Source organism: Ambystoma mexicanum, chromosome 3q (genome assembly GCF_040938575.1).
Source record: "Ambystoma mexicanum isolate Mex_15411 chromosome 3q, UKY_AmexF1_1, whole genome shotgun sequence".
Lineage (NCBI taxonomy): Eukaryota > Metazoa > Chordata > Amphibia > Caudata > Ambystomatidae > Ambystoma > Ambystoma mexicanum.
Window position 1 is genome coordinate 693,276,525 of NC_090926.1, and position 27,029 is coordinate 693,303,553.

General features: G+C 47.0%; 1 protein-coding gene across 3 annotated transcripts in view; it reads left to right on the forward strand.

The window, feature by feature from the left end:
• Positions 1-27,029, forward strand: part of OGFOD3 (2-oxoglutarate and iron dependent oxygenase domain containing 3) — an 876,068-nt gene that overhangs the window by 714,865 nt on the left and 134,174 nt on the right. For all 3 annotated transcript variants that reach the window (XM_069654613.1, XM_069654612.1, XM_069654611.1), the window contains exon 8: positions 19,021-19,144. In XM_069654613.1, the coding sequence (XP_069510714.1) occupies positions 19,021-19,144 (124 nt within the window). The remainder of the gene's footprint in view (positions 1-19,020; positions 19,145-27,029) is intronic.

The following is a 27,029-nucleotide window of genomic DNA, read 5'->3' on the forward strand; positions in this document are numbered from 1 at the left end:
GAGGGGTTTTATGGGTAACAAGTACAGTTGGTGGACATTGTGGCCAACTTGCAGGAGGCAAGTGGCCTGGACACCTTCCCTGCTGTCACTCCGAGCAAACCACAGGTCGCTTTACATTGTCTAATGGTGATGGTAGTCAACACCTTTCGACTGTAGGCTCCTTCACGTCCAACAGTGCAGTATGAACTTACTGACATCGTGGACGAGCAGCCAAAGAAGGAGACACTATTACATTTCAATCGAGCAGTAGAGGGGCTCGTGCTGGAACTATGTGCCTAACCAGCTTCAGTTATCACAGTGGCCTGCAACCTGGCAAATATGCATAGACTGGCACCGTTAGACCCCATGTTCCTTTATGCCCATGCTTCTCCGGAAAGCTTGGTGGTCCAGGCCGCTACGGCAAACCTTAAAACTACTTTGTTCCCTTCTTTGCCCTCTAACAGGGAGAGCAAGAGACTGGACGAATGGACTAGGAAAGATTTTAGGCTCTTGAAGCCTTGGTCTCTGTTGCATAGACACCTCTTGTGCTCTGCCAAGTTCCCCTTTGGCCTGTGTTTGGTCATGGTTGTAGGCGTCCAAGCACATCCCTGAGTGGGGAGATGCATGAAGCTTTTGTGGCCCTTATCAAGGATGGCAAGGAATCCCCCCGTCAGATATGGCAGTCTGGCCTGGATACTGCAGACTGCGTAGGAATATTGATGGCCTTGAGCACAGTCTTTAGCAGACTTTCTTGGCTCAGGATGTCCAGCTTCGCTTTGGACAGCCAAGAGAAGCTTCTGGATGTGCCCTTTGAGGGCATGAAGTTATTCAGCATCAAGGCCGATGAGTCCTTATAGGAGTTCCAAGGCTCTAAGGCTATTGCTAAGTCACTGGGTCTGGCAGTCCACCAGCAACCTGCAAGGCAAGCAGGGAGCATTTTTTAGACCTTCTCCACTTATACCCATAGACCTAGAGAACAAGCCTGTCAGGCAAGCAAGGGCAGCGTTGTGCCTACAGGCGTAGGGTCCCGGGTGCACAGAGGGGAGAAGCCTCCATCTCCACTGTGCCCTTCCTAACCCCTAGCGCAAAGCCTCTCTGAAGTGGACTTCTGCCATCAGTTCCCAGTATGGGGCCGCAGATCCCTGTTTGATGAGGAATGGAAAAATACTACTTCCCACATCTGGGCCTTACAGGTCATACAATAGGGGTACTGCTTCCCTTTTGCCCTTCACCCTCCCGACCACCCCTCATGCCATCATGTCTTTCTCCTGGATCCTCTTCTGCTAGAGGAGCTCCGCCACCTTCTGGCAAAGCAGGGGGCCATAAAACTAATGCTCTGAGACCCATTCTGGATCTGCAGCTTTAGAACTTGTCCTTGCAAAGGACAAGTTGAAGATGGTCACTCTAACCCAGATCCCCAGTCCCTGGACCTAAACTACTGGCTAGTTTTCCTGGATCGCCAAGATGTTTACTTCCACGTGACCATCCACAAGAGGCACAGGAGGTACCTGAGGTTCAAGGTAGGGAGCTCACTACCAGTTTAGGGTCCTGCCGTTCAGACTTTGTTTGGCACCCAGGGTTTTCACCAAGCTGCTAGCAGTGGTGGCAGCTCACCATGGAAGGGAAGCCGTTCATATTTTTCCCTATCTGAATGACTGACTTGTCCAAACTCCCTCCCCAATCCTAGCATTGACACACCTGTACAAGAACTGCAGTCTGTTGCTCAGATTATGCCTCTCCTTGAACTTCAGGAAGTCTTGCATTTGGCCGTCCCAGTGCCTCCGATTTATCTGAGCCATCTTGGACACTCGCATGGGTCGGGGATTCCTAATTGAGGACTGAGTGGTGAACATCTACAAGATGGTACAAGTTTTCCAGTCACAGACGAAAGGTCCAGCCTCTCCTTTCTTGCACTTGCTGGGTCTTAATGACCTCCTGCATCCTTATGGTACCAGAGGCCCGACTGTGCATGAGATCGCTGCAGTGGTTTCTGAGCTAACAGTGGTCACAGTTTCAGGGACGAACATCAGTCCACCTACTGATCTCAGAGAGGGTGTCCGGAGACCTTCAGTGGTGGTCCATGAAGGACAACCTCCTGAAGGAGGAGTTTCATCAATCTTGCCTCACAAGTGACTTGTCACTGATGTGTGCTTAAAAGACTGGGGCACTCACTTCCAAGACCTTGTGGTGAGCAGACTATAGTCCTCATTGGATTGCCAGAAGCACATCCATCTGCTGGAGCTGAGAACAATCTAGCTGTCCCTGGTTGCTTTCCTCCCCTTTGTGAAGGGTAGATATGCATTATCTCAACACACTGGATGGTGTAGGCTCCTTGCCGCTCTGTGGAGAAGCAATGTGATTGTGGTTCTGGGCTCTGGAGAACAGCATGTCCCTGACTACGGCGCACCTGGCCGGCAAGGAGAACGTCCAGGTAGTGGTGGTTCTCACAATCCCTGGCACGAGGGAGGTTACTCCTGCAGCGTCTTTACCTCGCCCCGAGTGGGTCTTCCGCCATACCTTGAATTGGATGGGGGTGCGTCACCAGCTCTTCCTGGGGTTACAGGCTGGCTCATTCTCTGTAAACAGTCCCAGCATTTCTCTCTGCTTTCTTGTATGTGTTTGCGGCTCCATGGAGCCTTTGGCTTGTCAGTGTCGGCGCAGTTTATGGACCACACAGTTACCACCCAGACGTCACGCCACTGTCTGACTTCTTCCAGCTTCCAAGAAGGATGGTTCTCTGTCGAGTCAGAGTACTCCGACCTTTCCACCTGGTCCACTCGACTGAGGACCAACCTCTTTCCACAACCTTCCCGTTCCCAGGTTTGAACTTTCTGGGCTGTGCAGTGTGACAAATCATTGGATGATGTCACTTTATCTCAGGAGGGAGACCTTCCCTGTAGGGATAGAGTGATGCAGCAGCTAACCAATGGCCCCCTTAGGGGTGGTGACACAAGGGAGGACCTTCCAGGGGAGGATTCCCCTCTTGGCAGTGGAGACGTTCATTCTTTAGTCCCTTCCCTGACCCCCTTCCATCTGAAACCGCAACTCACCCACCACATTCTTATAACACACGCTTCATAGTGCCAACATCTTATTTTGTAACATGGTATACTCCTCAAGTACTGAGACAAGGAGGTCCCAAGGATGCGTGAAGATCAATCCCTTGAATGTGATAAAGGACTCTGGTAGTCCACCGGGGAGGAACTGGCAACATTGTATACAAAAATATAATGGACTTAAAGTGTCAAGTCCATCTGGGAACAGCAGCAGGAGTGGATCAGACGGGTGTTATAAATTATGAGGACAGTCTGAAGAACTGGGGACTCCGGCACCAGGCTGAGAGCACTGCGGGGGTCTACCCGGAGCAGACTTCACTATTAGAGCAGAGAGGAGAAACAATTGTGTGACCTTGATGAGGTGGACCGTTCGATCCAAAAACTAAGCCGACACTATGCAGAGTCAAGAACCGCAGAACCATCGCGGAGCAGCAGAAACAGAACACAGAAACTAGAGCAGCCGCCAAGACTGACCCTAATCACAGGAAGAACCAGTGATGTGCCACAACTCAAAGGAAGGTAAAGGGAGGCACAGTTGACCCGGTGGGAATACAGGGTTGGCGGAGCGAAAGGCTGTTAGTGAAAGAAATTGTGAACTTTACATCGCAAGTAATCTCCCTTGACCCAGTGGCAGAGATAAGGCTACTGTTGAAAGACGCAGCATTCTGTTCATCAGGAGTAGTCTCCCTCGGCCCAGTGTTAAAGACATTGCTACTAGTAAAAGACTTTAATCTGTACATTGAAAGTGTGCTCTTTTGGCCCAGTGGTGGAGATGAGGCCACTGGGGCAAAGAACCCTAATCATGATGTTGGGGTGATCTCCCTTGACACGGTAGCAATGAATAAACTACTGAAGAAAATAACTGTGCTATGTGGGTCAAAAGTAAACTCCCTCATACCAATCTCATCAAGAGAGATACTGTTCAAAGTTGGGAATCATTGTTAAATTATCAGAGAACCAAAGAGAGGATCTCTGGACCATTACCCAGAGTGTAAAGGAGGAAAGTGCAACACTCATTGGTTAAACTGTGGCAGAAGTTGTGTCTGATTGAAAGTGTTTGTTGATCATAACAAGGAAGTATTTATACCAGGAGAAGGGAGACTTTCTCCAGGTTGGGAAACTGTACCCTAGACTAACAGACAAATATAACCTTGGAAATCCTTGTTGGAACTGAGTCAGGAATGGGAGTCATTCTCCTGGCATCCCAATTTGAATTCTAAGTGTTTATTGTTGGAAAGTTAAAAACCTTTTGTTTATCAGTAGGAGGGAGTCATCCTCCTGAATAGTATTTCATGATTTTCCGTTAGTAGTGATAGGGCTAGATCAAGGGTTTGAACAAGGACAGATTTATTTGTTGAACTGACATTCTGACTAGACTGACCCATGATTATTATTTATTAGATAGAGGACTCCCTCTAGAGTAAGGGATAGTTAGGTTTTCCTTTCTTATAAACAATTCTCACTTTGAAACATGCCACCTCTGTGTCTGACTCCTTGGTATCTTGTCACAACATGCTTGAGTTTCTTCAGGTTGGACTTCTTCGGACAATGAGGGTCTCTTAGGAAAGAGGAGTAGGGAGTACAATCACGGAACGGGAGTCCCTATACCCAATAGGGAAGGCTCTCCATGTGAGGTCCTGCTTGCCACCACTCATATGGGGAATGTTGCGCAGCAGGCTCGCTTCCCTAGCCTCACAGTGAAGGGCTCCCCTCTGGGGAGAAGTGATGAGATCCCATGAATTGTCACACCTCCGTGTCATACCGCTGGTTCTCAGCAGACTGCACCTGTTTGGATCCACAATGATCTTGATTGCTCTGGACTCAGTGATCTTCTTATAGTCTCTTGTAACAGTTCTGCCTTCCCTGGCATTTGCCACAAAGGAAAGGTGATTTTCCTGGTTGCTCACTTCCGCTAGATGGGTGAGTGAGTTCCAGGCATTGTCAGTTGATCCTCCCTGCTTGACTTCCTCCAAGGAAAAGGCTAATTTGAGAGTTAGACACTCATTCCTTGCAAAGGTGGCCTTGGACTTCCTACTCTCTGAAAACATCCACCTTGCTGTCTTCATCCTTCCAGGGCAGAGGAGTCTGGTATGATCTCTCAAGTTCTAGTTCTCTCAGAGGAGGGAGGTCCCAATTTATGAACAGCTTTTCGTTGGTTATGCTGGTGCCTGAGCTGGCGTGGACTGCGACCAAACTGACCCTGTCTTGATGGATCATTCTCTGTATCTCTGAATCCTATGATCTGGCTGGCAAGGAGGCCCCTGAGGGTCTCAGGGTTTCCTCCAGTGGAGGGCTGGCCACCACATCAGCTCTGCGCCATGGAGTCCTTTTTTGGATATTTGCTAAGTAGCCCCGTGGATGACTTTGCACGCGTTCGCTAAGCATTACTGTGCATGGATTCTATGTCTGGTCAGGACGCTCGTTTTGGCAGAGCTGTCCCTCAGAGTTTTTTAGTTAAGGTGGTATCCTTGCTATCCTCCCTTCTCCAGGTTTATGTGCTGCTTTGGCAGTCTTTCAAAGGTGAGGAATCTGTAATTGTAATTGGTTATTTATAACGCACTTAATACCGAGAGGTTTACAAGCGCGGACTTGGGGATCGAACCGGTCTTGCTCCGTGTCGTCTTTCTCCCAAGTCTAGCGCGTTGCCCCTGAGCTATCCTCTCGAGAGGCTGGGAGGAAGGACACATTGCCTACCTCTCAGCAATGTTCTTTCTAATGGATGTTCCTCCTGCGGATTCCTCATCACCCTCCCTATCTGCTCCTCTTGGTGGATAGCTAGTACACCTTTGTTCTGTAGTTCCTCTGTTTCAAAGGGCTAAGGGAAAAGGGTGGTACTAAGCTCACAGGGTGCAGTGCCTCTATATATACATGCACAAACATCATGTCCAGCGTCTGGTTCGTAGAGGTGTCGGGCTGAGCCGTCATGAGGCTGTGCTGCTCCACCTGGCAGTGGAAAGGTTTCAGAAGAGCAGCTGCGCTGGGAGACGGATATCAAAGGTGAGGAATCCGTGGGAGGAAGGTCAATCAGAAAGAACATTACTGAGAGATAAGTAATTTGTTCATTTGTTATGTTAACCAATATTATGTTGATACCTTATCAAATTCCAACAATGTTCCCTGTGTGTTGTATTAACTGTACATATTCCTATCATTGTAAAGATATTACGCACACAGCAAAATAAATGTGGAAATTGCATACTCTGAACATTCTTTAAATAATTTGCACACATTCATTTTTGTTTATTTATAGGGTATTTATAAAGCACCTATATCACAAATGGTGTTTCAAGGCACAACAATACAGGGGGGGGGGCGGAAGAATAACAAAAATGGTCCTACTAGGCCTTGTCATTCGGATCATGGAAGTGCAGTAACAGAAAGTGCAGGGGAGGGGGAAAGTGCCTGTCAAAGTGGAATGCGCTAATGCTAAGGAAGGAAAGGAAGTGCAGGTCGGAGTGGAGAGCATGCAAGAGCTGGGGTGGAGGTGGGAAGGGGGAGTAGAGTGCCCCTGAGATAGGCAAGTGCTAAGGGGAGGCCAGGTGGGCAAGTGCTAGGGGAATGCAGAGAGTGCAGGGGGGTGAGGTCCACATGCTAAGTGTGAAGAAGGGGCAGGATGGGCTCAATAGGGGTGCAGGCCCAGCCAGGCTAGTGCAGGGGCAGGGAGCTCAAAATGGCAAGTCCATGTTTGGGGTTCGTGAGGTGTCCGGGGAGCAGAGGTGCTGGGATAGTTGGACGAGAATGGCCTGGTGCCCTGTATGAATCAGAAGGAACCAGGCAGCCAGTCACAATGCAGCAGATGGGGACATTAGCAGGGGAGGGGGGAGAGGGAATGAAGAAGGGAAAAGGAGGGCCTTGAGAAGCTTCCAGAACTTAAGGAGATCTGGCTAAAGTCTGTGAGGGGCAGGGGGGTCATTCCAGTGGGAAGCTCCTGCGAAAGAGATAATTACCCACCCCTTTCTGCTTTGAAAAGCGTGTGATCAGTAGAGACTTGGAGTTAGAAGAGTGAAGGGCTCTAGCAGGGAGGTATTTAGGAAGAGAGAGTTGGGTGTAGTGTGGGCCCAGGCCCCAGAAAGCCTTGTGGGTGATGCAGATGGTCTTGCACTTAATTCTCTCAGCAACCAGGAGTCAGTGGAGAGATTCTAGGGCTGGAAAGATGCGGTCCCTGGGACTGAGGTCAAAATAAGTCTTGCATTCCATTTCTGGAATAGTTGAGTGGGTAAAGGGAGGAAGAGGCTGTTGCAGTAGTCCAGCCTAGAGAGGACCAGAGCTCTGAAGATATTGAGTTTCTGGGGGAAGGTGAGGCAAGGGAGAATCCTCTGAAAATGGGCCTTCTTGGCAAGGTCTGTGATGTGAGGAGAGAAGGAGAGATGAGTCGAAGATGACACAAAGGTTTTTTGCCTCACAAGAGTGTGAGGGGACAGGGGCGAAGGAGAGCGGTCAGAGAGTAGGAGAGAAGGAGGGAGCTGGGGTCCCAGTGTGAAGGATCCGAGTCTTACTGGCATTAAGGCAGATATCCTTAGCAGCACACTGTGCCTGAATAGCAGTCAGACTGTCAGGAATGGGAGCGGAAGAAGAGGAGGCAGCTGAGGGAAGCTTAAAGTAAAGCTGCATGACATCTGCATAACACTCTAAATGATGAGAGAAGGCGGAGATCAAATGAGCTAGGGGAACAAGCTTAATGTTGAAGAGCCACGGCGAGAGGATAGAGCATTGAGGGACGCCGCAGGTGGACAGTGATGGAGGAGAGAAAAAGGCCAGTTGAGAGGAAGGTCAACCAGTCCAGTGCCAGGTCTGTGATGCCAAGGGTATCACAGAGCCGATTTATAAGGGTGGCATGATTGACTGTATCAAAGGCAGAGAAAAGTGTCAAGTAGTACGAGAATGGAAGGAGAGTTCTAATCGAGATTTGAGAGCAAGTCTTCACAGGTGTTCAGGAGTGCAGTTTCTGTGCCTCTGGCTGCTCTGACGCCAGACTGGTGGTCGTGGAGACAACCAACAGATTCAGTGTGGTGGGTCAACTGGGAGATGAACAGCTTCTCCAAGAGTTTGCCCAGGAAGGGGGTAATGAAGATAGGGCGGTAGTTAGCCAGGCAGGAGTGGTCGGCAGAAGGGTTTTTGAGGAGAGTGTGCACATGGGAGTGCTTGAGGTTAGCGTCAAGGAGCCAGTGGCAAAGGAGTGATTGCAGAAATAAGCCAAGGCTGGAGCAAGGGAGGCAATGTTGTTCTTGATAGCTCTGGAGAAGCAGCGGAGCACCTGTTTGGAAGAGACTTTCATAGAGCAGACTTGTCTAGAAACCTCATCCGGTGATACGGGCGAGAAAGAGGAGAGTAGGAGTGAAAGGTCCAGGGGGGCCAAGGGAGGTCTGAGAGCGGGTAAGGGTGAAGGGAGGGCTGTAGAGGAGAGTGAGGACAGGGTATCCTGAGTTTTGGTCATGAAGTGTGCGGCAAGAGCAGTGCAGAGGGTCAGGGATGGCAGAGGAGAAGTGGAGACTATGGTAGGATTGGCAAGTTCCTTGCATATTTTTATCAGTTCACCCGTGTTGTTAGTGGCCCCAGAGACGCAGGCTTGGATATAGGCCGCCTTCTGCGAGCGGATGAAGAGTCTGTTTTGCCTTTGGAGCAGGCGGCAGGCCAGTCTGTCAGAGAATGTGCTCAAAGCCTGCCACTGCTGCTCAGCAGCTCTGCACTTGTATTTCAGAAAGGCTAGGTCAAAATCATACCGGTGTTGCTCTTGCAGGCAGGCTTCATGCAGATCCTCATGACAGGGGCAGGGATGTCCAGAGTGTTTGAGATGGAGAGTTGAAGGTTAGCAAGTGCTGTGTCAGTGTCTGTGGCTGGAGTGGAGGGGGAATGAACGTGGCGCCAAAAGCAGCAACTGAAACTCGCTTTATTGGTTGAATGACGAAGAAGGCAGTAGTGCTGGCAGAAGCTTAGTTGGGGAACCCAAGAGATCGAGTTGAGAGGACCAGAGGGAAGGATGTGAGGGATAGAGAGTAACGAAGGCTGCAGAAGAGTCCAGAGGCTGCATCAGGGGAGCTAAGGTGAATATTGAAGTCTCAGAGGAAGAGAAGCTTGGAGGTGGAGGCCAATAGTGAAGAGGTGAGGTCAGACTATTCCGAGAGGAAGAGGGAGACTTGACCAGAGGTCCTCTAGTTGGTGTAAAGAGTCAGCGTGAGGATTAGTCACCAAGCCTGCAGACGAGGCATTCAAAGGAAGAGTAGGACTGAGTGGGTGTGTTAGTAGCAGGAACACATTCAGGGGATATCAGGGGCACTACCTCCAAACCAGTTAGGCCTGGGCTTAGAGTGGATCTTGTAGCCCTCTGGGAGGAGTGTGCCAAAACTAGTGACAGAGCTAGCTGTGAAGCATGTCTCTGTGAGAGCCAGGACTTCAAGGTCGAAGTCTTCCAGGAGGTGGCAGATGTCAGAGAAATGTTAAACTGCAGATCGAGAGTTGAGGGTAGCTAAGTGGAGGTGGTTGCCACCTTTGAAGCTTTTTCGAAGAGGGGTACAGGAATGTGGTACACCCGTCAGTGATGGCGAAGGGGCCAGAGGCAGACGGAGGAGTGGCAAGAGAAGGGAGGAAGTTAAGAGATGAAGATGCCTATCAAATAGGAGGAGGTTGGCCTGAGATCCCTGGAACATGACAGTGCTATTCTGGTAGACATTAATGATGCCCCTAGAGGAAGGGAAGTATGCTAAGAGTACTTGCCATCGGGTTCCACTGTTAATGAGTGAAGAAGAGAAAGGGGAGAGCACTGAGAGCAATACAGGCAATCCAAAGGTCTGGAAGGGATTGACAAAGAGGATGTTGGTGACAGTCTGCCTGGAAAAAGTGTTGACAAAGGTGTCAGCGATGGGAAGGCCTGGATTGGAAACCTTTCTTGAACTTTTTCCATCCAGACTTCGAAAGAGAGATAGAATAGGTGATAGAGTAGTAGTTGGAGAAGATAGGGAAGATGGAAAGCACCATGGAGGGAGAGCGCAGAGAGATGAAAGGGGGGGAGAAAGAGAGAACGGGACAAAGTGCACAGTGCACAACAAACTCTCCAGCCGGCCTAACAGCAAGCCAGACACAGACGAATCAAGTACACAAGAAAGGATGTCTAGACCAGAGAAGATAGTCCAGCGGCAGGCAGAGGGCGAGCTTGCCAAGAGACCGAGACTAGATCCCTTGCCTGCCTTCCTTCGCTAGCCGCAGGAGACTCACTATGCAGAGACTTAGTTCTGAAGTTGTTTCGCTCAGAGCAGAGCTGAGCGCTAGAGTGCACCAAGGGCTGGACCCAGTAGAGGCGATGGAGCACCTAGAGCTTGGGAACACAGTGCCAATAGAGTGGAGGATGTCTAGTATGTGGATAGAGAGTGGAACGCCCATCTTCAAAAACAGCAAATGCAAGCACCTAGATTCACATTTTCAGAATAGAGGGGCAAAAAAGCCTAATTTCAACACCCAGAATCAGGATTCCTGGATTGAGGTTTAAATTCCTGATATGGATAACATACAACTGTGGGCAATGTGCAGCAGACTACAAGGCTTTTGGTAATAGGTGTAATAAGTGGGGTGGGACAGTTTAATAGGGAGCAGTTAGAGCTGTTCCCCCTGCCGGCACCTTGCTTACCTTGTCAGTCGCTGCTGGTTGACGGCTGTACTGCAGGCTCCACTGGGTAACACTGGCAAGCACGATCTGGTGCTGCTTCTGCAGGAGTTTGTCTTTGCCCAGTGCCCTTAGCCGAGGGGGCTGCACGGAAAGGGGGCTTCCCTCGGAAGCTGTCTTAAATGAGCTGCCTGACCAATCACAGGGTTGGGAGGGCTGGATGGAGGGCCCAGAAGGGGAAGCCAGGAAGTGGCTGCCTCGCGAGGGTAGCCGGATGGCGCTCTGCTTTGCAGAATACCATTAAAAAGTACTATGGACCAAGCAAGATCTTAATTTAGGCCGAAAAAGGATTGCAGTTACCAAAAGGGCACTGGGAGGTGGAATGAGTGCCTGGGCGAACTACAGGGCTAGGAGCTTGGCTCTGAGAAGCCATACGGTGCCAGACCAATCACAGGGGGTTGGAGGTCTGGAGAGAGGACCAGAAGGGGAATCCAGGAAGCGGCTGTCTGGTGGCAAGCAAGGGAAGCCAGATCGTGCTCTGCTGGGCAGAATACCATTAATAAGCACTATGGACCAAGAAAGGTCTTTAATTTAGTCCCCAAAAGGACTGCACTTACAAGAGAAAACAAAGAAAACAATATGCATACATATGATATAAATAGTTTGCATGTAATCTGAAACGTAGCAACTTAAGTCGCACAAAATATACACACACCTCCCTTCAAAAATAACAATATCATGGAAGATTTTGTTGTGTCGCCTGAAGAGTGTAGACTTGTAGGCACAAGGTAAGTTTCAACTTGGTTTATTGGATATGTAGGTATCCGCTCATCTGTGACTCTTTCCACCCTCTGACTTCAGCTTAGCCGTTTCTCTACCGTCCTGAATTTCTGGAACGTGAAGTTCTCCAAATCCAAAACTCCCACCTCGAGCCAACGTTCATTTTATACAAAAACTTGAAGCCTATAAACATTGAAGTTCAAACTGTTGGTAAACAGAACTAACATTAAACTAAACGTAACCTAAAAAAGCCAACACCTTAACTTGCCCTCACACATGAAAACTACAGCTTAACAAACATTCTGAAAACACAATGTGGTGTGGACGAATATGGACCAGAGGTGCTGATTTGAAGTGAAACCGGTATATTGTATCCACCACCCTTAATCCACCAGGTGTATCTTACACCCTCTCTCAGCCAAGCTCAACTTATTCTTATTCCATCTCCCAACTTTCTAGACCACTTCTCTGAGTTCCACACCAGGTGACATATCCACAAAGCTCCAACCCACCAGTCACAAAGCTAACAGATGCCACAACAACCCAAAATTTCGAAAAAAAATAGGTTATAAAATGCAGTCATTTCTTCCTCTTTTTTGTAGTAGATCATTTATACGGATACCAGCAGTGACTGCAGCCATGTTTAGGGGAAGTGGCATGGTAAGAAATTTGATTGGCTGGCACCCACACAAGGCCCATAAGACTATGTGTATATGATGGTATCCAGACTACATCAACTGATGTAGATATGTTAAGCTGCCTGAGAACCAGAACAGGTATCACATGGGTGCTAGGTATCTGATTGGGTCAAACTATTTGTCGTGGGAAGATCCTCAAGAGGTGTTTTGTATCGTGTAGGTAGTCCAAGTGAAATTGAATGGTTCTGTAAAGCCATGCCTTCCAAGTCGGAGGATGTTCTCTTAGGATGTTATTTGTTAATGTATCCAACTGAATGTAGTGTACTGACTCTACTGTATAAGACTAATTGTGTAAAACCCTATAAAAACGGTTACGTTTCTGTGTTCTTGAGCCACATTTGTGTGGCAGGGACTGCAAAACTCTGTTGGATTCCCAGTACATTTCTGCATAGCTCTCTCTATACCATGTCTTGGCAGGCCATTAGTAGGAGGCCCATGTCTTTTGCTTTGTTGCGGTACTGCCAAGGGTGCCCCATCTCAGCAATACTGGCACATATACGTTTTTAGGCAGTTTTAAAGCCTTTCCTTTAACCAGCATCCCTTTCTCAAAGGAGACTTCCTTCCCCACGTACCAAAATCCTATGACGACCTCTCCAATGCCCTTTCTTTCAAACCACCCTTCCTGTCTGCATCTCCTCACCTTGACAAGGTTTGGTACTGCTCCAATTCCCTTACATATATATATATTTTTTTTACAAATTTTATTTCTCAGGAGCACAAGTTACAAGCATCATTTCTGTCCTTAGTTTTGTTGCACAAGTACTCATGAGTATAACTGTTATAGCACACCCCTCTACCCACCACCTCCCTTCTGCCAAATAACGTCTGACTTTGATGAAGGCACCACAAGTGTCCAATACGAAAAGGTGCATTGTGCACCAGTTCATGTCATTAATACACAGCGTTCACAGGATGGGAACCTTGTGGAGGGAGTTAGGATTAACAGATTAGTGTTTTGGGATATGTGTCGGTACAACTTCTTCTGTTGGCGACCAAGATGGGTTTGATTTGGCCTCTCAGCCGTGTCGCATCCTATGTGGCATTCGTTGGAGGAACCAATCCCCTACCTCCTTGGTTACTAATATGAATAGATAATCTGCCACTCAAGAATTGCGCCACACTTGTTAGTTCAATATTTTCAAAAGAACATTTCTTTTTATTCCTTATTTGCCCTTTGAATTCTTGTTGACACGTGTTTCGGCTACTCAAGAGCCTTTCTCAAAACAGAACAGGGCTTTATTAGGTACATATCTTATTCTATTAACACAATTATTATATAATGTTCAAAAACATTTTTGTATTCAAAAAGGTTTGGGTAAGGAAAGGAAGGTAACGAAGAAAAGAAAGGAATAGGAAAGGGGGGGGGTTATGCAATATTAAATCACATATATTTTGGAAAATAAATAAAAGTAATAGATAATTCACAAATGCAGTACATCGCAATACAAATAATTACATCAAAATGTGCATCAAATTCATAATAAATACAAAACAATATAAGTGATAAGAGAACAAAAAAAGATAAAAAATAATAATAGTGGATAATAAGTAAAATAACAAACAGAGAAACAGAAAAAATATATTGTTTAAAATAATTCCTCATACATAAATCCACATTTTATATTTAAGGTTTCAATATTAAACACAAATTCTCATTTGTATTATTTCTATAGTGATTCTATCATGTATTACAGACTACAGTATTGTTCCCTCTAATGGGTTGCAGTAAATCTACATTCGACACACAATAATATATTCATGTTTGAGCGTAATACATAGAACAGTAGAAATCTCTTACCCGTTAATTCCATAAATCCCGGGTAAATCCCTATAGTGAAAATAATGCAGAAAGAAATATTTCCAATCCAATTGTTGTTCACACACAGGAATTAAATCTATTAATTCTCCAAAGGTTTTGGTTAAGCTCAACCTTTCGTATGGCCATAAATTCTAACCTTCCACTTAAGATATGTACCTAATAAAGCCCTGTTCTGTTTTGAGAAAGGCTCTTGAGTAGCCGAAACACGTGTCAACAAGAATTCAAAGGGCAAATAAGGAATAAAAAGAAATGTTCTTTTGAAAATATTGAACTAACAAGTGTGGCGCAATTCTTGAGTGGCAGATTATCTATTCATGGGAGTTAGGATTAAAGTACATTTTTGTTCCCTATCATCCATAAACTCGTGGAACGGCAGCCATGTGTTCTGGTATTTCGAGAGCGATCCATTTGCCAGTGACGTTACCTTTTCACTCCCCACAGTCTCTCCCACATTCTGGCCACTACCGGCCCCTGTTTGTTTTTCCATGCTTGTGCTCGGTTGATTCTAGTCGAGCTCAGCAGATGGGTGCTGAGGCCAGCTTTATACACAGTGTTCGCATAACATCCCTCAACCGCCTTTCCCAGCAGGATTACCATCCGATCTAGGGGGAGTTGTACGCCCACCAACTCTTTGGTGTGGCTTAGGATTTCCTTCCAATATATCTCTGCCATTGGGCAGGCCCACCACATATGGATTAAGTCTCCTAATTGCCCACAACCTTTCCAGCATGTTGGGGGGTACTCCGGGTTAATGGAATGCAGCAGCTGTGGTGTCCTGCACCACATCAAGTGCATTTTGTATGCCGCCTCTCTAGTTGAGGCACATTTGGAGCCTTTCGTGGCCCGTCGCCATATTTGACTCCATACCTCCTTGGGTACTGGCTCCCCTACATCCTGCTCCCATTTCTGCAAGTGCCGTAGGGTCTCCCACGGGTTTGCTCCACTCATCGGCTAATAGAGTCTTGACACCCCTTTCTCCGGCTCCCCCTCCTTCATGGTAAATTCTAAACCTACTGTGTCCCGGGTTGCCCCTTCCTTTGTTTTGGTGTTTGGGATCCAGTGTCTGACTTGAGTGTAGTGAAAGCGTTCCCTCTCTGGGATTTGGAATTTGTCCCTGCATCCCTCAATTGTCAAGGTTGTCCCCTCCTCGTACAAGTCCCCCAGTGTCAGGGATTGCCTCCCCTCCCCAGTGTGTCCAAAAGCCAGGCTGCAGTCCTGGCGTGAAGTCTGGGTTGTGTGTCACTGGCGCGAGAGGGCCTCCTCCTATTTTTATTCTTTTACCCCGCAGCACCTTGTGCCAATACCGTAGTGTGGCTTTGGTTGTTTCCAGGAGTGTTCCTCCATTACCTCTATGCCTAGCTCGCAGGAATCCCAGGCTCTCCAGAGGGACCCTAGTTGCCTCCCTTTCCACCGTTATCCACCTATTTTGGTTTTCTCTTGGCGCCCATTACAAAACCTTGCTAGGAACCCGGGGCTTTTTCCTGTGCCAAATGAAGGACATCACTTCCTTTTGTAGGTTTTTAATCGCTGGGCCCGGGACACGTATTGGGAGCGTCCCATAACGTACAGGAACCTGGGGAGGAGGGACATCTTGACTGCCGTTATATGAGCAAGCCAGGATAACTCCTGCATGTCCCAACGCCTAAGGTCCGCTATTAACGTTTTCAGTAATTCTGGTATATTAGCCCCATATAGCCTCCCATAATCAGATACCAAGTGTATCCCCAGGTATCTCGTAGATTTCCGTTACCATTTCAGTGCATGGCGGCTTTCCCATTCTGGCACTCGATCTGGGTCTTCGGTAATGTTAAGGGCCTGGAATTTAGGGTAGTTGATGTGAAACCCGGAGACCTTGGCAAAGCTATCAAACAGGTTTATGGTCACAGGGAGTGAGTGAGTTGTATCTTTCAAGAACATCGTCCGGATAGAGTGTGATTTTCTGGGGTCCCCTAGTTCCTACCTCCACCCCATGGATTTCCTGGTCATCGCAGGCTTTCTGCGCTAGGGGCTCCATGGCCATCGTGAAAATCAGTGGTAAAGATGGGCACCCCTGCCTCGTCCCCTTACTAGCCGGGATGCTGTCTGTAAGTTGGCCATTAACCATTAGCCGTGTTGTGGGGTTCCTGTAGTTGGCCAGGATCATACGAGTGAAAATTGGACCGCACCCAAATTTCTCAAGGGTCAGTCGTAGATGCTCACAATTTAGGCTATCAAAGGCTCTAGAAGCATCTAGGGCCAACATTGAGAACCGCTGCCCCGTCCTATATATATTCCTCCTTTATGTCATCCAAGGCCCTTTGACATTCTTCTTCGCACATGTGCTCCGCTTCTTTTGTCATGAGTTAGTTAAGGGGTTGGGTAATGGAGGAAAACATTTTAATTTCAGCTAGTGCAAATAAGAATCTCAGCTTGTCCTTTTTCTGCAGATAGGACCTTCTTTGATCGCCTTCAAGACTGTGCTTGGGTTTGTACCAAACTTCCCCAGTAGTATGTCCTAAATAATCTACCACTTCTGCTCTACACTTGCTTACTTCAATATTTTGTCTTGTTTCTGACTCTTTGAAGAACATGCCCTAGTTTCCTGTCCTGGTCTTCTTCCTAGCTGAGTAGACTTAGATGTCATCTAGGTGCGTCATGACTCCCTGAAATAGGACAGTTGCATTAACTAGTCCAATGGGTATCCTGCAATATCGGAACACTCCAAAAGGAGTGAACAATTATTTTGTGTTTTTCCAGAAGGTGTCTGGTGCTAGGCCACTGATTGGTCTAAAGTTTTAAAGGTGACTGCTCCCCTAAAATAATTAAGCGTTTAAGAGATGATAGGCAGGGGTAATCTATCTACCACAATGGGTTTATTGAGGTATCTAAAGTTGACACAGAGATTGATCTCCCTGTTCTATTTACGTACCATTGCTATGGGAGCTACAAACTCTGCAGTTTCTCTCGGCTCTCTGATCTCTTCAGCTATCAACCACCATATCTCTGCCTTCACCTCATTTCTTAAAAAAAGGGTATCTTTTTGCCTGTCTCTGCTATGTGGTAGCTCCATCCTTCAGGTGATTTTTGAGTCCATGTTTTGTTTGATTTATAAAGCACATACCTTATCAAACCTGATGGTCGGAGCACTGCACAATAATAACACCAATAACCATAGATTACACCCCCAAAATATAAAATACCAATACATATTTTTCCAACAAAATAAATGATGGTTGTCTTACAACACATAAAACCATCATTTACAATAACAATTTTTCTTTTTTTTTTACACTGCAATTATTTTTCCAGGCCTTATACTACAAAAAGCATAAGCAGACAGGACCATTTATCACTATTAGTATATATACTTGTTTATTTGGGAAAGAGATTTCTTTTAGTTGTTTTCTAAAAACAGTCAAATATTGTGCCTTACATAAGGGGATAGGAAAGCTATTTATAAGGTAAGTCTGCACAAGAAAATGCCTGTTTCTGAGTTGGAGTGTTTACTTTCTGAATTTCCAACACAAATGTATGCCAATTGCGTGAGCTCTGGTTCCTTCCTAAAATATGAAGTTTGGCCACTAGGTAGGACGGATATTCCTCGCCCTCTAAGGGAAGCCACCGTAGAGATTTCAAAATAGGGGTAGCAGTATCAAACTTTCTGGCTACTTTAATATGTTTTGCTGCTGACTGAATAAACACATTAAGGGATTTACAGTGCAACATGAGGCGCCAGCCTGAAGGGCGTACCTCAATCTGTAAGAGTTTAGACCAAGGACTGACCTAAACAACAAAACTACATATGTAGAATATAATCCTTCAACCTGAGAATAAGAAATAATTGGTAATGAGCCAATTTGACTTTAATACATGCAGCTTTATAGAAATGATGGTCTGTACTGTATAACCTAAAGATTCTGACAATGGAGTACGTTTGGAAACAGCATTTCCTAACGTAAGGGATGGTAGACAAGGTTCAACTTCATTAGAATTTTTTTCAGGACTGAAAAGTAGGAATTTCATTTTTGAGTTTTCTTTTTAAATACACTTCATCCATTTACTCCTCAGTAGCTGAGGGTCATTCGCCTAGGTTGAGGACATTGTCCTCTGATGATACAGATATGAATGTGTATTGTCCAGATACTGATGAGCGGTGAACGTAAACTGAGAGACCAGTGCTCTTGGCAGTTTCATATAAATATTGATATGTATTGTTGACAAAATGGGTCCTTGTAGTACTCCACAGAGTACTGGAAGAGGAGAAGAATTTGTAGATCCAATCTGAACTATTTGACATCTATGGGAAATAAATGACTAGCCAATTTAAATAACTTCCTCATACCTATACGCTGTGACAAGATGTTAAGCAAAACTTGGTGGTCCATGGTAACAAAGGCTGCTAAGCGATCCAGTAAAACTGAGAAACACGCGTCTCCCCATCAATAATGCAGAGGATGCTGTCAGCCACTTGTTAGGGTAACGATCTCAGTATTGTTGGCTCTAAAGCCAGATTGTTATGATTTTTAAAGGTTTGCCTGAGAAACATACCCATTTAATTCTTTTTTGTAAACGTGTTTTTCAGAATTGTTCCCAAAAATGGTTAGTTGGTTACTGCCCAAAAATGATTTAATCTGTCTCTTGATTGACCTTCTTTAACAAAGCAGTTTTAATCCTGGTTTTTAATTGACTGGGGAGAACATCCTCTTCCAAAGAGGAAATTGTGAATGATGCAGGTCTGTTAATGACATTGTATAGTAGTTGGATTTTCGGTTTTCCTTCAGGTTTTTGTTCTTGTCTACTTGTTATCCCTTTAGAGGGTTTATCACAGGGACACAAGAAGCAGTAAGCACAGTTCTTATTTAACTGGTCCGTTGTCAGATTCAATTGTACAGACTTTGATTTTTTTCTGTATATTGATGTAATACACAATTTGTGCATTTATTGAAGTCTTCTGCTGTTCAGGAAACTTCATAGTAGGGCTATTATTTTATCAGTACTTGGGACAGATTTACAAATGTAAAAATCAATGCTATGGAAATAGGTGAGCCTATCACCTCACATTAGAAATAATGTAATCATACAGGCATCATGTTATGCTGTCCTTACTGTTTGCAGGTCACTTATGGGTCATTTGATTACACATCATTGCTTTACCTCTCTGACTATGCCAAGGATTTTGGTGGTGGGCGATTTGTGTTCATTGATGAAGGTGCCAACAAGACCATAGAGCCCAGAATTGGTAAGAATTCATCTTTTTATTTTCTTAATTTATTCTTAAATGTCTAATAAAGTTGTTGAAACTGTGTGACCAATATAATTCTATTTGTGACAAGGGCCAAGCTCTCTTGGTTTGCTCACATGATCTAACTTGCTCTTATCCTGGTTACTTGCCTTTATGCCCTTTTAACACAGAGGACATTCAGAATAGTGAAATAAATCAGAGCCTGCTTCCATTCCACTGTTCAGTACTCACAGAAGGAAGAGAAGTAATATAAGGAGCTGTGGTACTACAAATACTCCCATTCAGTTTGTTTCAATTCAGTGCTTTTCTTTTTGGAGTACTTACAAGCAGCTGGTACCAATGGCTTCTTATTCATGTCTTCAGCTTGTTTCCTGACCCTGTTTCTGTGGAGCTTGTTTTTGGTTGTGGAACCCTATTGCTAATATATGCCTCTACTGATTTCACTTGGTTTCCAGTGCAGCAGCTGCTGCTTTCTACTTCTTGTAATCCTGCCCACAGATGTCTGTGATCATTTACCTAAACTACATTGCCTCTGTTCTTTTCCAGTTTCCATGTCCCACATTGCTGCTTGCAGCCTCTTGTACTCCTATGTTCCTGCTTCTAAACTTTGGTGGCCTTGGTTTCGCTTCACTTGCCCGCATGTACCCTGCAATGCCCTTGCTCGCAGTGCAAAACGCTTGTATTCAGTCCTCAGTGGTCTTTTGTTTTGTCGACACAACCCTCTTTGTTCAATGTCGAGGGTGACTTTGATGTCAAACCTTCCTCAATGGAGTTTCTCGATCCTACAAGAATTTTGATACTGGGAAGTTTGTCAGGTCTTTTAAACCTCATCACTCTGTGAACCCCATTATGACTTGAGTCCTCTGGAGTCATCACTTATCCCCAGCCTAGAGCCTCCTCGCATGTGGCCAGGGCAAGGCAGCCTCTACCTGATCCTGAACCTGGGGGTGATATTCTGAGGGTGGGCCACATCGGAGGAGATGGCTGTCAGAGGAGAGTTGTGACTCCAACAGGACAGACCCTGTATTCTTCCCTTTTCTGTTAAGATGACCTCATGATTCCAGAGTTTCCAATGGCATGTTGTCATCATTCAGAACCCCTTAATTGTAAGATCCTAAAACATACTTCTGTTAAACATCTCAAAAAGAACATTCTCCAGCATGGGGTCTGGGATGGAATCACATGCTCATGAATATTCCCTGTTGTCAGGTTGGGAATCCTTGGTAAAAGAAAAACTGTTTCACGTTCACGTACAAACTGTATTTCTCCTTTAAACGAATCACTGTCCTCTGGGTCATACTGCCCCCATCCAATGACAGTGCTCTCCCTAAGCCCCTCCCCTGGCAGCCATCTTCAGATTTTTACTGCACGCTTCAGTGTTGGGAGTCCTTGACGTTGCTCTGCGAGCTACTTCTACATTTTTGGCATGTTTTCGAAAGGAAACGGTTCTATTTTTGTTCTGAAAGAGCCTGTGTGCTCTCTTCTCCATCTGCTGACAGCAGCAATCCGTTGTCGGTGAATTTAAGTGCCCCTCAAGGGCAAAGATCGTCAAAGGTTCCATAAGGTCACTGTGCCTACTTCGCGCCCTCCGACCATCACTGAAGGGAAGAAGGTAGGAAGATCCCTCTTCAAGTGCGGGCTACGGAATGTGTTTGTTGAAGACAAGCACCTGCAATGCCTCTACTGCCTGCATCCAGACCACAAGGAAGGAGAATGCGAGATATGCCTCTGTTTCTCCAAGAAGACGACAGATAGGCACAGTAGACTGGCAATGGACATAACCTTTTCGGGAAGGTCATCGATGAGTCCCTACAGGCCATCAAGGCGGATACAGAGATGGTCCGTTTCCTGGGCACCCTCCAGCAGCACAGCTCTTGTGTTTCGCTCCTCCATAGGAAAGTCGAGCAGGTCTTCAAAAGCGTTTCTCCACATCATACCATCAGCCTTCCATATCCACGACTCAGGAAGCCTACAAATGCTACAGTGGTGGAGGACAGCATCGCCCACAAGGCAGGACACCAGCGCTGAAGCAAGCTTGAAACAGTCAGGACGTCTGGGGCCCCACCCGTGCACCCTAGTGGGAGGCTGGCTGATGAGTTTTGTCAGCGAGTGGCAAAAGATCACCACCTACAGATGGTTGCTGGTCACTCTTGCCCATGGACATGATATGATATTTTATTTGTATCATGCCTTGGAGTTTTAGCGCCGGTGTCCGCAGATCCCTCCAGTGGCCCGTCGGGAGCAACACATCCCTCAGCTCTTAGAGGAGGAACGGGCCATGCTGCGAAATGGGGCGATAGAGCTAGTTCCCCAGTGACTCCGGGGCTCCGGAGTCTACTCCAGATACTTTTTGGTCAGAAGACCGGGGGTTGGAAGGCGACGGGGAAGGGGGGGGGGCGACGTCTGAACAAATACCTCAAGTCACAAAAATTGAGGGTCATATTGCAACAGGCACTCAACCAACTTGAAAAATTAGACTTCTTGACGTAGCTGGACCTGGAGGACCCTTACTCCCACGTCCCCATTCACAGGAAACGCTGAAAGTTTCTACGCTTTGTAGTGCAGGGACAGAACTACCAGTTCAATGCCCTACCTTTCGGATTGAAGTTGGCCCCCAGTGTGTTCACGAAGTGCCTGGCACTGGTGGCGGCCCATCTGCATCCACGGGGGATACACGTATACCTGTCCCTTGACGATTGGCTCATCCGGGCCCGCTCGCAAGCGTTGACCGTCGAACACACGGAGGCGACCATCCAGCTGCTCAACTATCCAAAGTCCTGCTTGACACCATTGCAGAACGCGCAGTTCCTAGGAGCGAGACTCAATACGTTGTCCTGCCTGGCGTCACTCTCAGAAAGGGTTGGGGCCATTCAAGGTTAAGTGCAGCAGCTGTTGTCTATGACCTCCACGAACCATCAAGTCGTTGCTCGGCATGATGCCGTCCTGCATCTACCTTATCCACCTCTGCAGGTTACGGATGCAACCTCTTCAGGAGTTCCTGGATGCTAACTGGATAGAGATATCCAGAAGCTTTGCGGCCAACATCCCGCTCGACAAGGAATTTTGTGGAGCGATAAGGTGGTGGGGCGCCTGCTCCAACATCGATCGGGGCACAGTGTTTCAAAACCCTCCATACCAGGAGACGGTCACCAAAGACGTTCCCTGGAAGGCTAGGGAGCCCACACCGGGCGTCTGCACGCCAGAGGCCTGTGGCTGCCGGAGGAGCAGGATCTCCATATCAACATCCTGGAACTACGGGCAGTGTTATGGGCCCTCAAGTCTTTCCTTCCGTCTCTGAAGGGCAAGGTGGTGAGGAACTTCACGGACAACACCATCACAATGTTCTACATTAGGAAGCAGGAGGGCACTATACCCCAGTGCTCTCCAAGGAAAAGCAGGACGTGTGCCACTGGGCTGTCTGACAAGCGATGTTGCCCGTTCCTCTTCACCTAGTGAGAGTCAAGAACACCATTGTAGACTCCCTGCGCAGGGAATTGCGCTCCTGCCACGAGTGGGAAATTCGGCAGGACCATGTGGACTGCATCTTCGTCAGGTGGGCCAGGCCCAAGAACGATCTGTTTGCGACGGCATCAAACTACAAGTGCCAGAAATTTGATGGCAGATTCCACCAACCGAGGATCCTGTGGGACGCCTTCTCTTTCCCGATGTATGGCCTGTTTCTATACGTGGTTCCTCTGTTTCCTCTCCTGCTATGAGTCAACACACTAAGACAGTGCCAATGCAGGATGATCTGCATTGCCCTGGAGTGGCCGAGGCAGATTTGGTACCCGGACCTTCTCAGCCTGCCAGCGTAGTCTCAGGTCAAGCTGCCAGTGGCTCCTAATCTTCTCACCAGAGAAGAAGGCGCAATCCTTCATCACGACCCAGGATCGCTGAACCTGACGGATTGGCTCCTGCAGCCCTAGATTTTGGAGGTTATTAGTTGCCTGCAGACTGTTGGGAGATCCTCGCCAAGGCCACGGCGTTGTGGACTTTGAAGTGCTACGGTCACAAGTGGAAGCGTTTCTCTACGTGGTACCGGTCTCAGACGATTACCCCTCTGAGGGTCTTCCATACTTACTTTCCTTGGCAAAGGCTGGACTGGCGCATGCCTCTATCAAGGAACATCTGGTGGCTATCTCCCGCTTTACCGGGTCTCCATAAAGATCTTCACTTTGGTTTCACCACCTCGTTAAGGAGTTCCTCAAAGGACTGTTTCGATCTTTCCCACCAGTGAAGGCTCCTGCACCGGCGTGGGTACTCAACGTGGTGCTGACAAGGCTCACGGGGGGCCCCCTTCGAGCCTATGCATCAAGCCCCTCTCAAGTTACTCTCATGGAAAACGGCTTTCCTTGTGGCCATCACCTCTGCCAAGAGGGTAGGTGTGATCCAGGCCCTATCCTGCAAACGGCCATACCTGACTTTCCACAAATCGAAGGTGGTGCTGCAGATGCACCCCTCTTTTAGGCCAAAGGTTCCATCGGAATTATACCTCAACAAGCCTTTGTTTTTGCCTGTTTTTTTCCCTGAAGCCTTCATCACCGGCTGAAAGGGCCTTGCGCTCGCTGGACGTTGCTCATGCCCTGAAGTTCTACATGACACGCACAAAGAGTTTTCGGAAGACTTCTCAATTGTTTGTGAACTTTGGTCCTGTGAACCATGGGAAGGCCTTCTCCAAGGCTTCCATCTCAAGGTGGCTCTCTGGCTGCATCATGCACTGTCATCGGTTGGCGAACCAACTGCTGCCCGGCCGGACGATGTTCCTGTCTGGTGTGACCCTGCCAGATATCTGAAGGGCGGCTACATGGAGGTCCATGCATGCCTTCACAAAATTCTACTGTGTCGACAGGGACAGGGATTCCGGGGAGGAATCCAGAGTCGTCCCAGCAGTGCTACGGAACCTGTTGGCTTGAGGTAAGTCTGTTCCAGCGGTAAGAGTTTATTGCTTCTGTTGAGCCTTGCCCCCTCTTGTGGTTTGTTTAATGTTGTACTGCTATGTATTCGTTATTCATGAGCATGTGCATCCATGCCAGACCCCATGCTGGAGAAGGAAGCAGTTACTTACCTGTAACTATTGTTCTCCAGCATGGGCCTGGCATAGGTTCACATGCAAACCCTCCCTCGGTCCTCTCTGCAGCTCTTCTTGGTCATACTGCCACTTCACGTGCTTACCAAATATGAAGATGGCTGCCAGGGGAGGGGCTTAGGGAGAGGACTGTCATTGGATGGGGGCAGTATGACCCAGAGGACTGTGATTCGTTTAAGGGAGAAATACAGTTTGTAAGTGAAAGTGAAACTGTTTTTCTTTTACCGAGGATTCCCTGCCTGACGACGTGGAATATTGATTTATTTATGCGGTTGTAATGTGCCGAAAGCCTGCAGGTATCAGGGCTCAGTAAAAATGTAACCAGGAGACAAGACAGACTTAGACAGAACGATTCCGGCACCCTACAATATGTGAGGACTTTACTTAAAAGGGTGTGACTTGAGATGCTTCCTAAAGATTCTGTATATTGGTTCTAGGCGGATAGCCCATGGAAGCTTGTTCCACTGCTCTGCAACCCGCACAGGGAAAGATTTCCCGGCGCCAGTCACTCTATTGAGTAGGGGCACCTGTATCCTGCCCTGCGCTTCAGGCCTCGGTGGCCTGTTGGGTATGTATCTTTTAAACTTGTTCCTGAGAGACGCTGGTGTCACCCCGTGCAGACATCTGTGCACTAGCGTCATAGACTTGAAGATAATCGTGTCCTCAATCCTGAGCCAGTGTAGAGCTCTCCTTCCATCAGTCACATCGTCTCTTCTGTTGATCACTTTGACGACCCGTACTGCGTTATTCTCCATTATCTGGCATCTCTTAATGCCCTTCTTAGTGGCACCCAGCATCAATGAGTTACCCTAGTCCAAACGTGACAAAATAATGATCCGGGCAATAGTGGCTGAGTTGTTCTCACTTAGATGGAGACGGTTGGCTCTCGGGAGACGCAGGTAGTAAGCGTTGTTTTTATGGAGGTAGCTCACCTGAGCTTCTACGCCAAAGGACGTCTCCACCATCATCCCCAGTGTTTTAACCTGAGCAGCTACCTTGATGCATGATTCTTTAATAAAAAATGTCTCGTATTCCATTCCTAACTTGGCTCTTGCTTGGCATGAGCCAAATATCATCAGCTCTTTTTTTTGTAATTTAAGCACATCCAATTACCCTCCATCCACTGATGAATTATGCCATAAATTGCTGCGATGTTAGCCATGTCTATTTGATAATCGCCCTCTAACTCCAGCACCAGTTGTATATCGTCGGCGTAATTGGTGAAATATACGCCGACGATATTCATGAGCATGTGAATCCATGCCAGACCCATGCTGGAGAACAATAGTTATAGGTAAGTAATTTGTTCCTTATTCATTCTTTACAGATACATAACGCCTCTAAAACAAATTTGACATCTGATGTTTATAATTATGCAGACAAAAGTGTTTCACTGTGTAACTTGAGAAAGTGTGAAAATCCTTTGGACTCCAATTCCCAGAAAGCTTTGAGTAGTGGGTGGAAGAAGAGGAGTGGGGAGTTAATATGGAATAACAGTGGCACCAAATATAACGTGCAGTCTAGTTGTCAATCACTCAATCAGCTGCACAGGACATTTAAATTCGAAAAAATCACTTACAGGTGAAGGAGAAGTGGAAGCAATTTGAAGAGAGCGCAGAGCAGGAAGCGGACCCAGAGGCTGAGGCAGAATTTCAGAGGCGAGCCGTGCTGGAAAACTGTGAGGTTTGCAGGCAGCCACTTGAAGGTGTAAGGTGCCGGAGGTGGGGAACTCTGGTAAACTTGCAGCGGGAGCCCTGTAGGGACCGCTAGACGGGAAATCTTCACTGCAGGACCAGAGAGGATGCAGTGTTGTGGAATGGAAACAGTTGCATTGACAAAGCAGTAAAAAGCTGACACAGGAACCAAAGAGACCTTGCCTGACAGGAGAATCCTACCAAAGAGAAGAACTCTGCCGCAGCTGCACATAGGACCAGTGAGTCGACGCAGAGCAGTCGGGGGCCCCGGGACGTACCCGCAAGTTATTGAACACTTTGGAACATATTTTGACTATCATAAATTTGAAGCACAAGGGCAAAACCTGTACAGATTCCAATTTGGGGAAACCTAGAACAAGGATTGCCAAAAGCCAATTTGTCAAGAAGGAAGTTGACAGACAACTTGAGCAAACCTTCACATGTGGGGTGTTAGTGTGGGGGGAAGTTGGAACAAGTTCTACCTGCAGTAAACAAAGTTCAACTAGTGAGGCGGTATAACTAGGTATATATTTTAAAAAGGAAAGTGAACATTGCAGACAGACCTGATACGAAATGTACATCAGGTAGTGAAAGAGAATACCTCGTAGGTCAGTATACCAGGGGATCTGCGGAGGTATTCCTTGCAAGAGAGTAAACCGAGATATCTATTCAGTTGGGGAGTTCCTGGCAGGGGAGTATACCAGGAAATCCAATCTTGTGTTAATGAGATACTTTTCCATGTTAAACCTTTGTTGGAAAAACATCCTGAAAATTAGGAAAGACTCACTCTTGCTGAATTCCAATAAGTGTGTGTAAAGGATATTTGTTTGATCATTTTGAAAATTGTAAAAAGACTTTAGAATGGATTGTGTCCTCGCACGTATTCCTTATCTTTGATAAATCCATTTCCAGCTTGCTGGCCTCGGAATTTCTTTTTCAGTAGAGGCCGCTGCGCGTCGACATCCCTCGAGTTGTGTCCCTCGAAGGCCTCTGTATCAGCGCCGACGTCACCACAGGTATAATTAGTCTCGCACAGCGTCCGTAGCTCAGCTCCGTTTTTCCACGGTCCGTAAGCCTCAGAGACGTAATGCTCAGTTCCTCA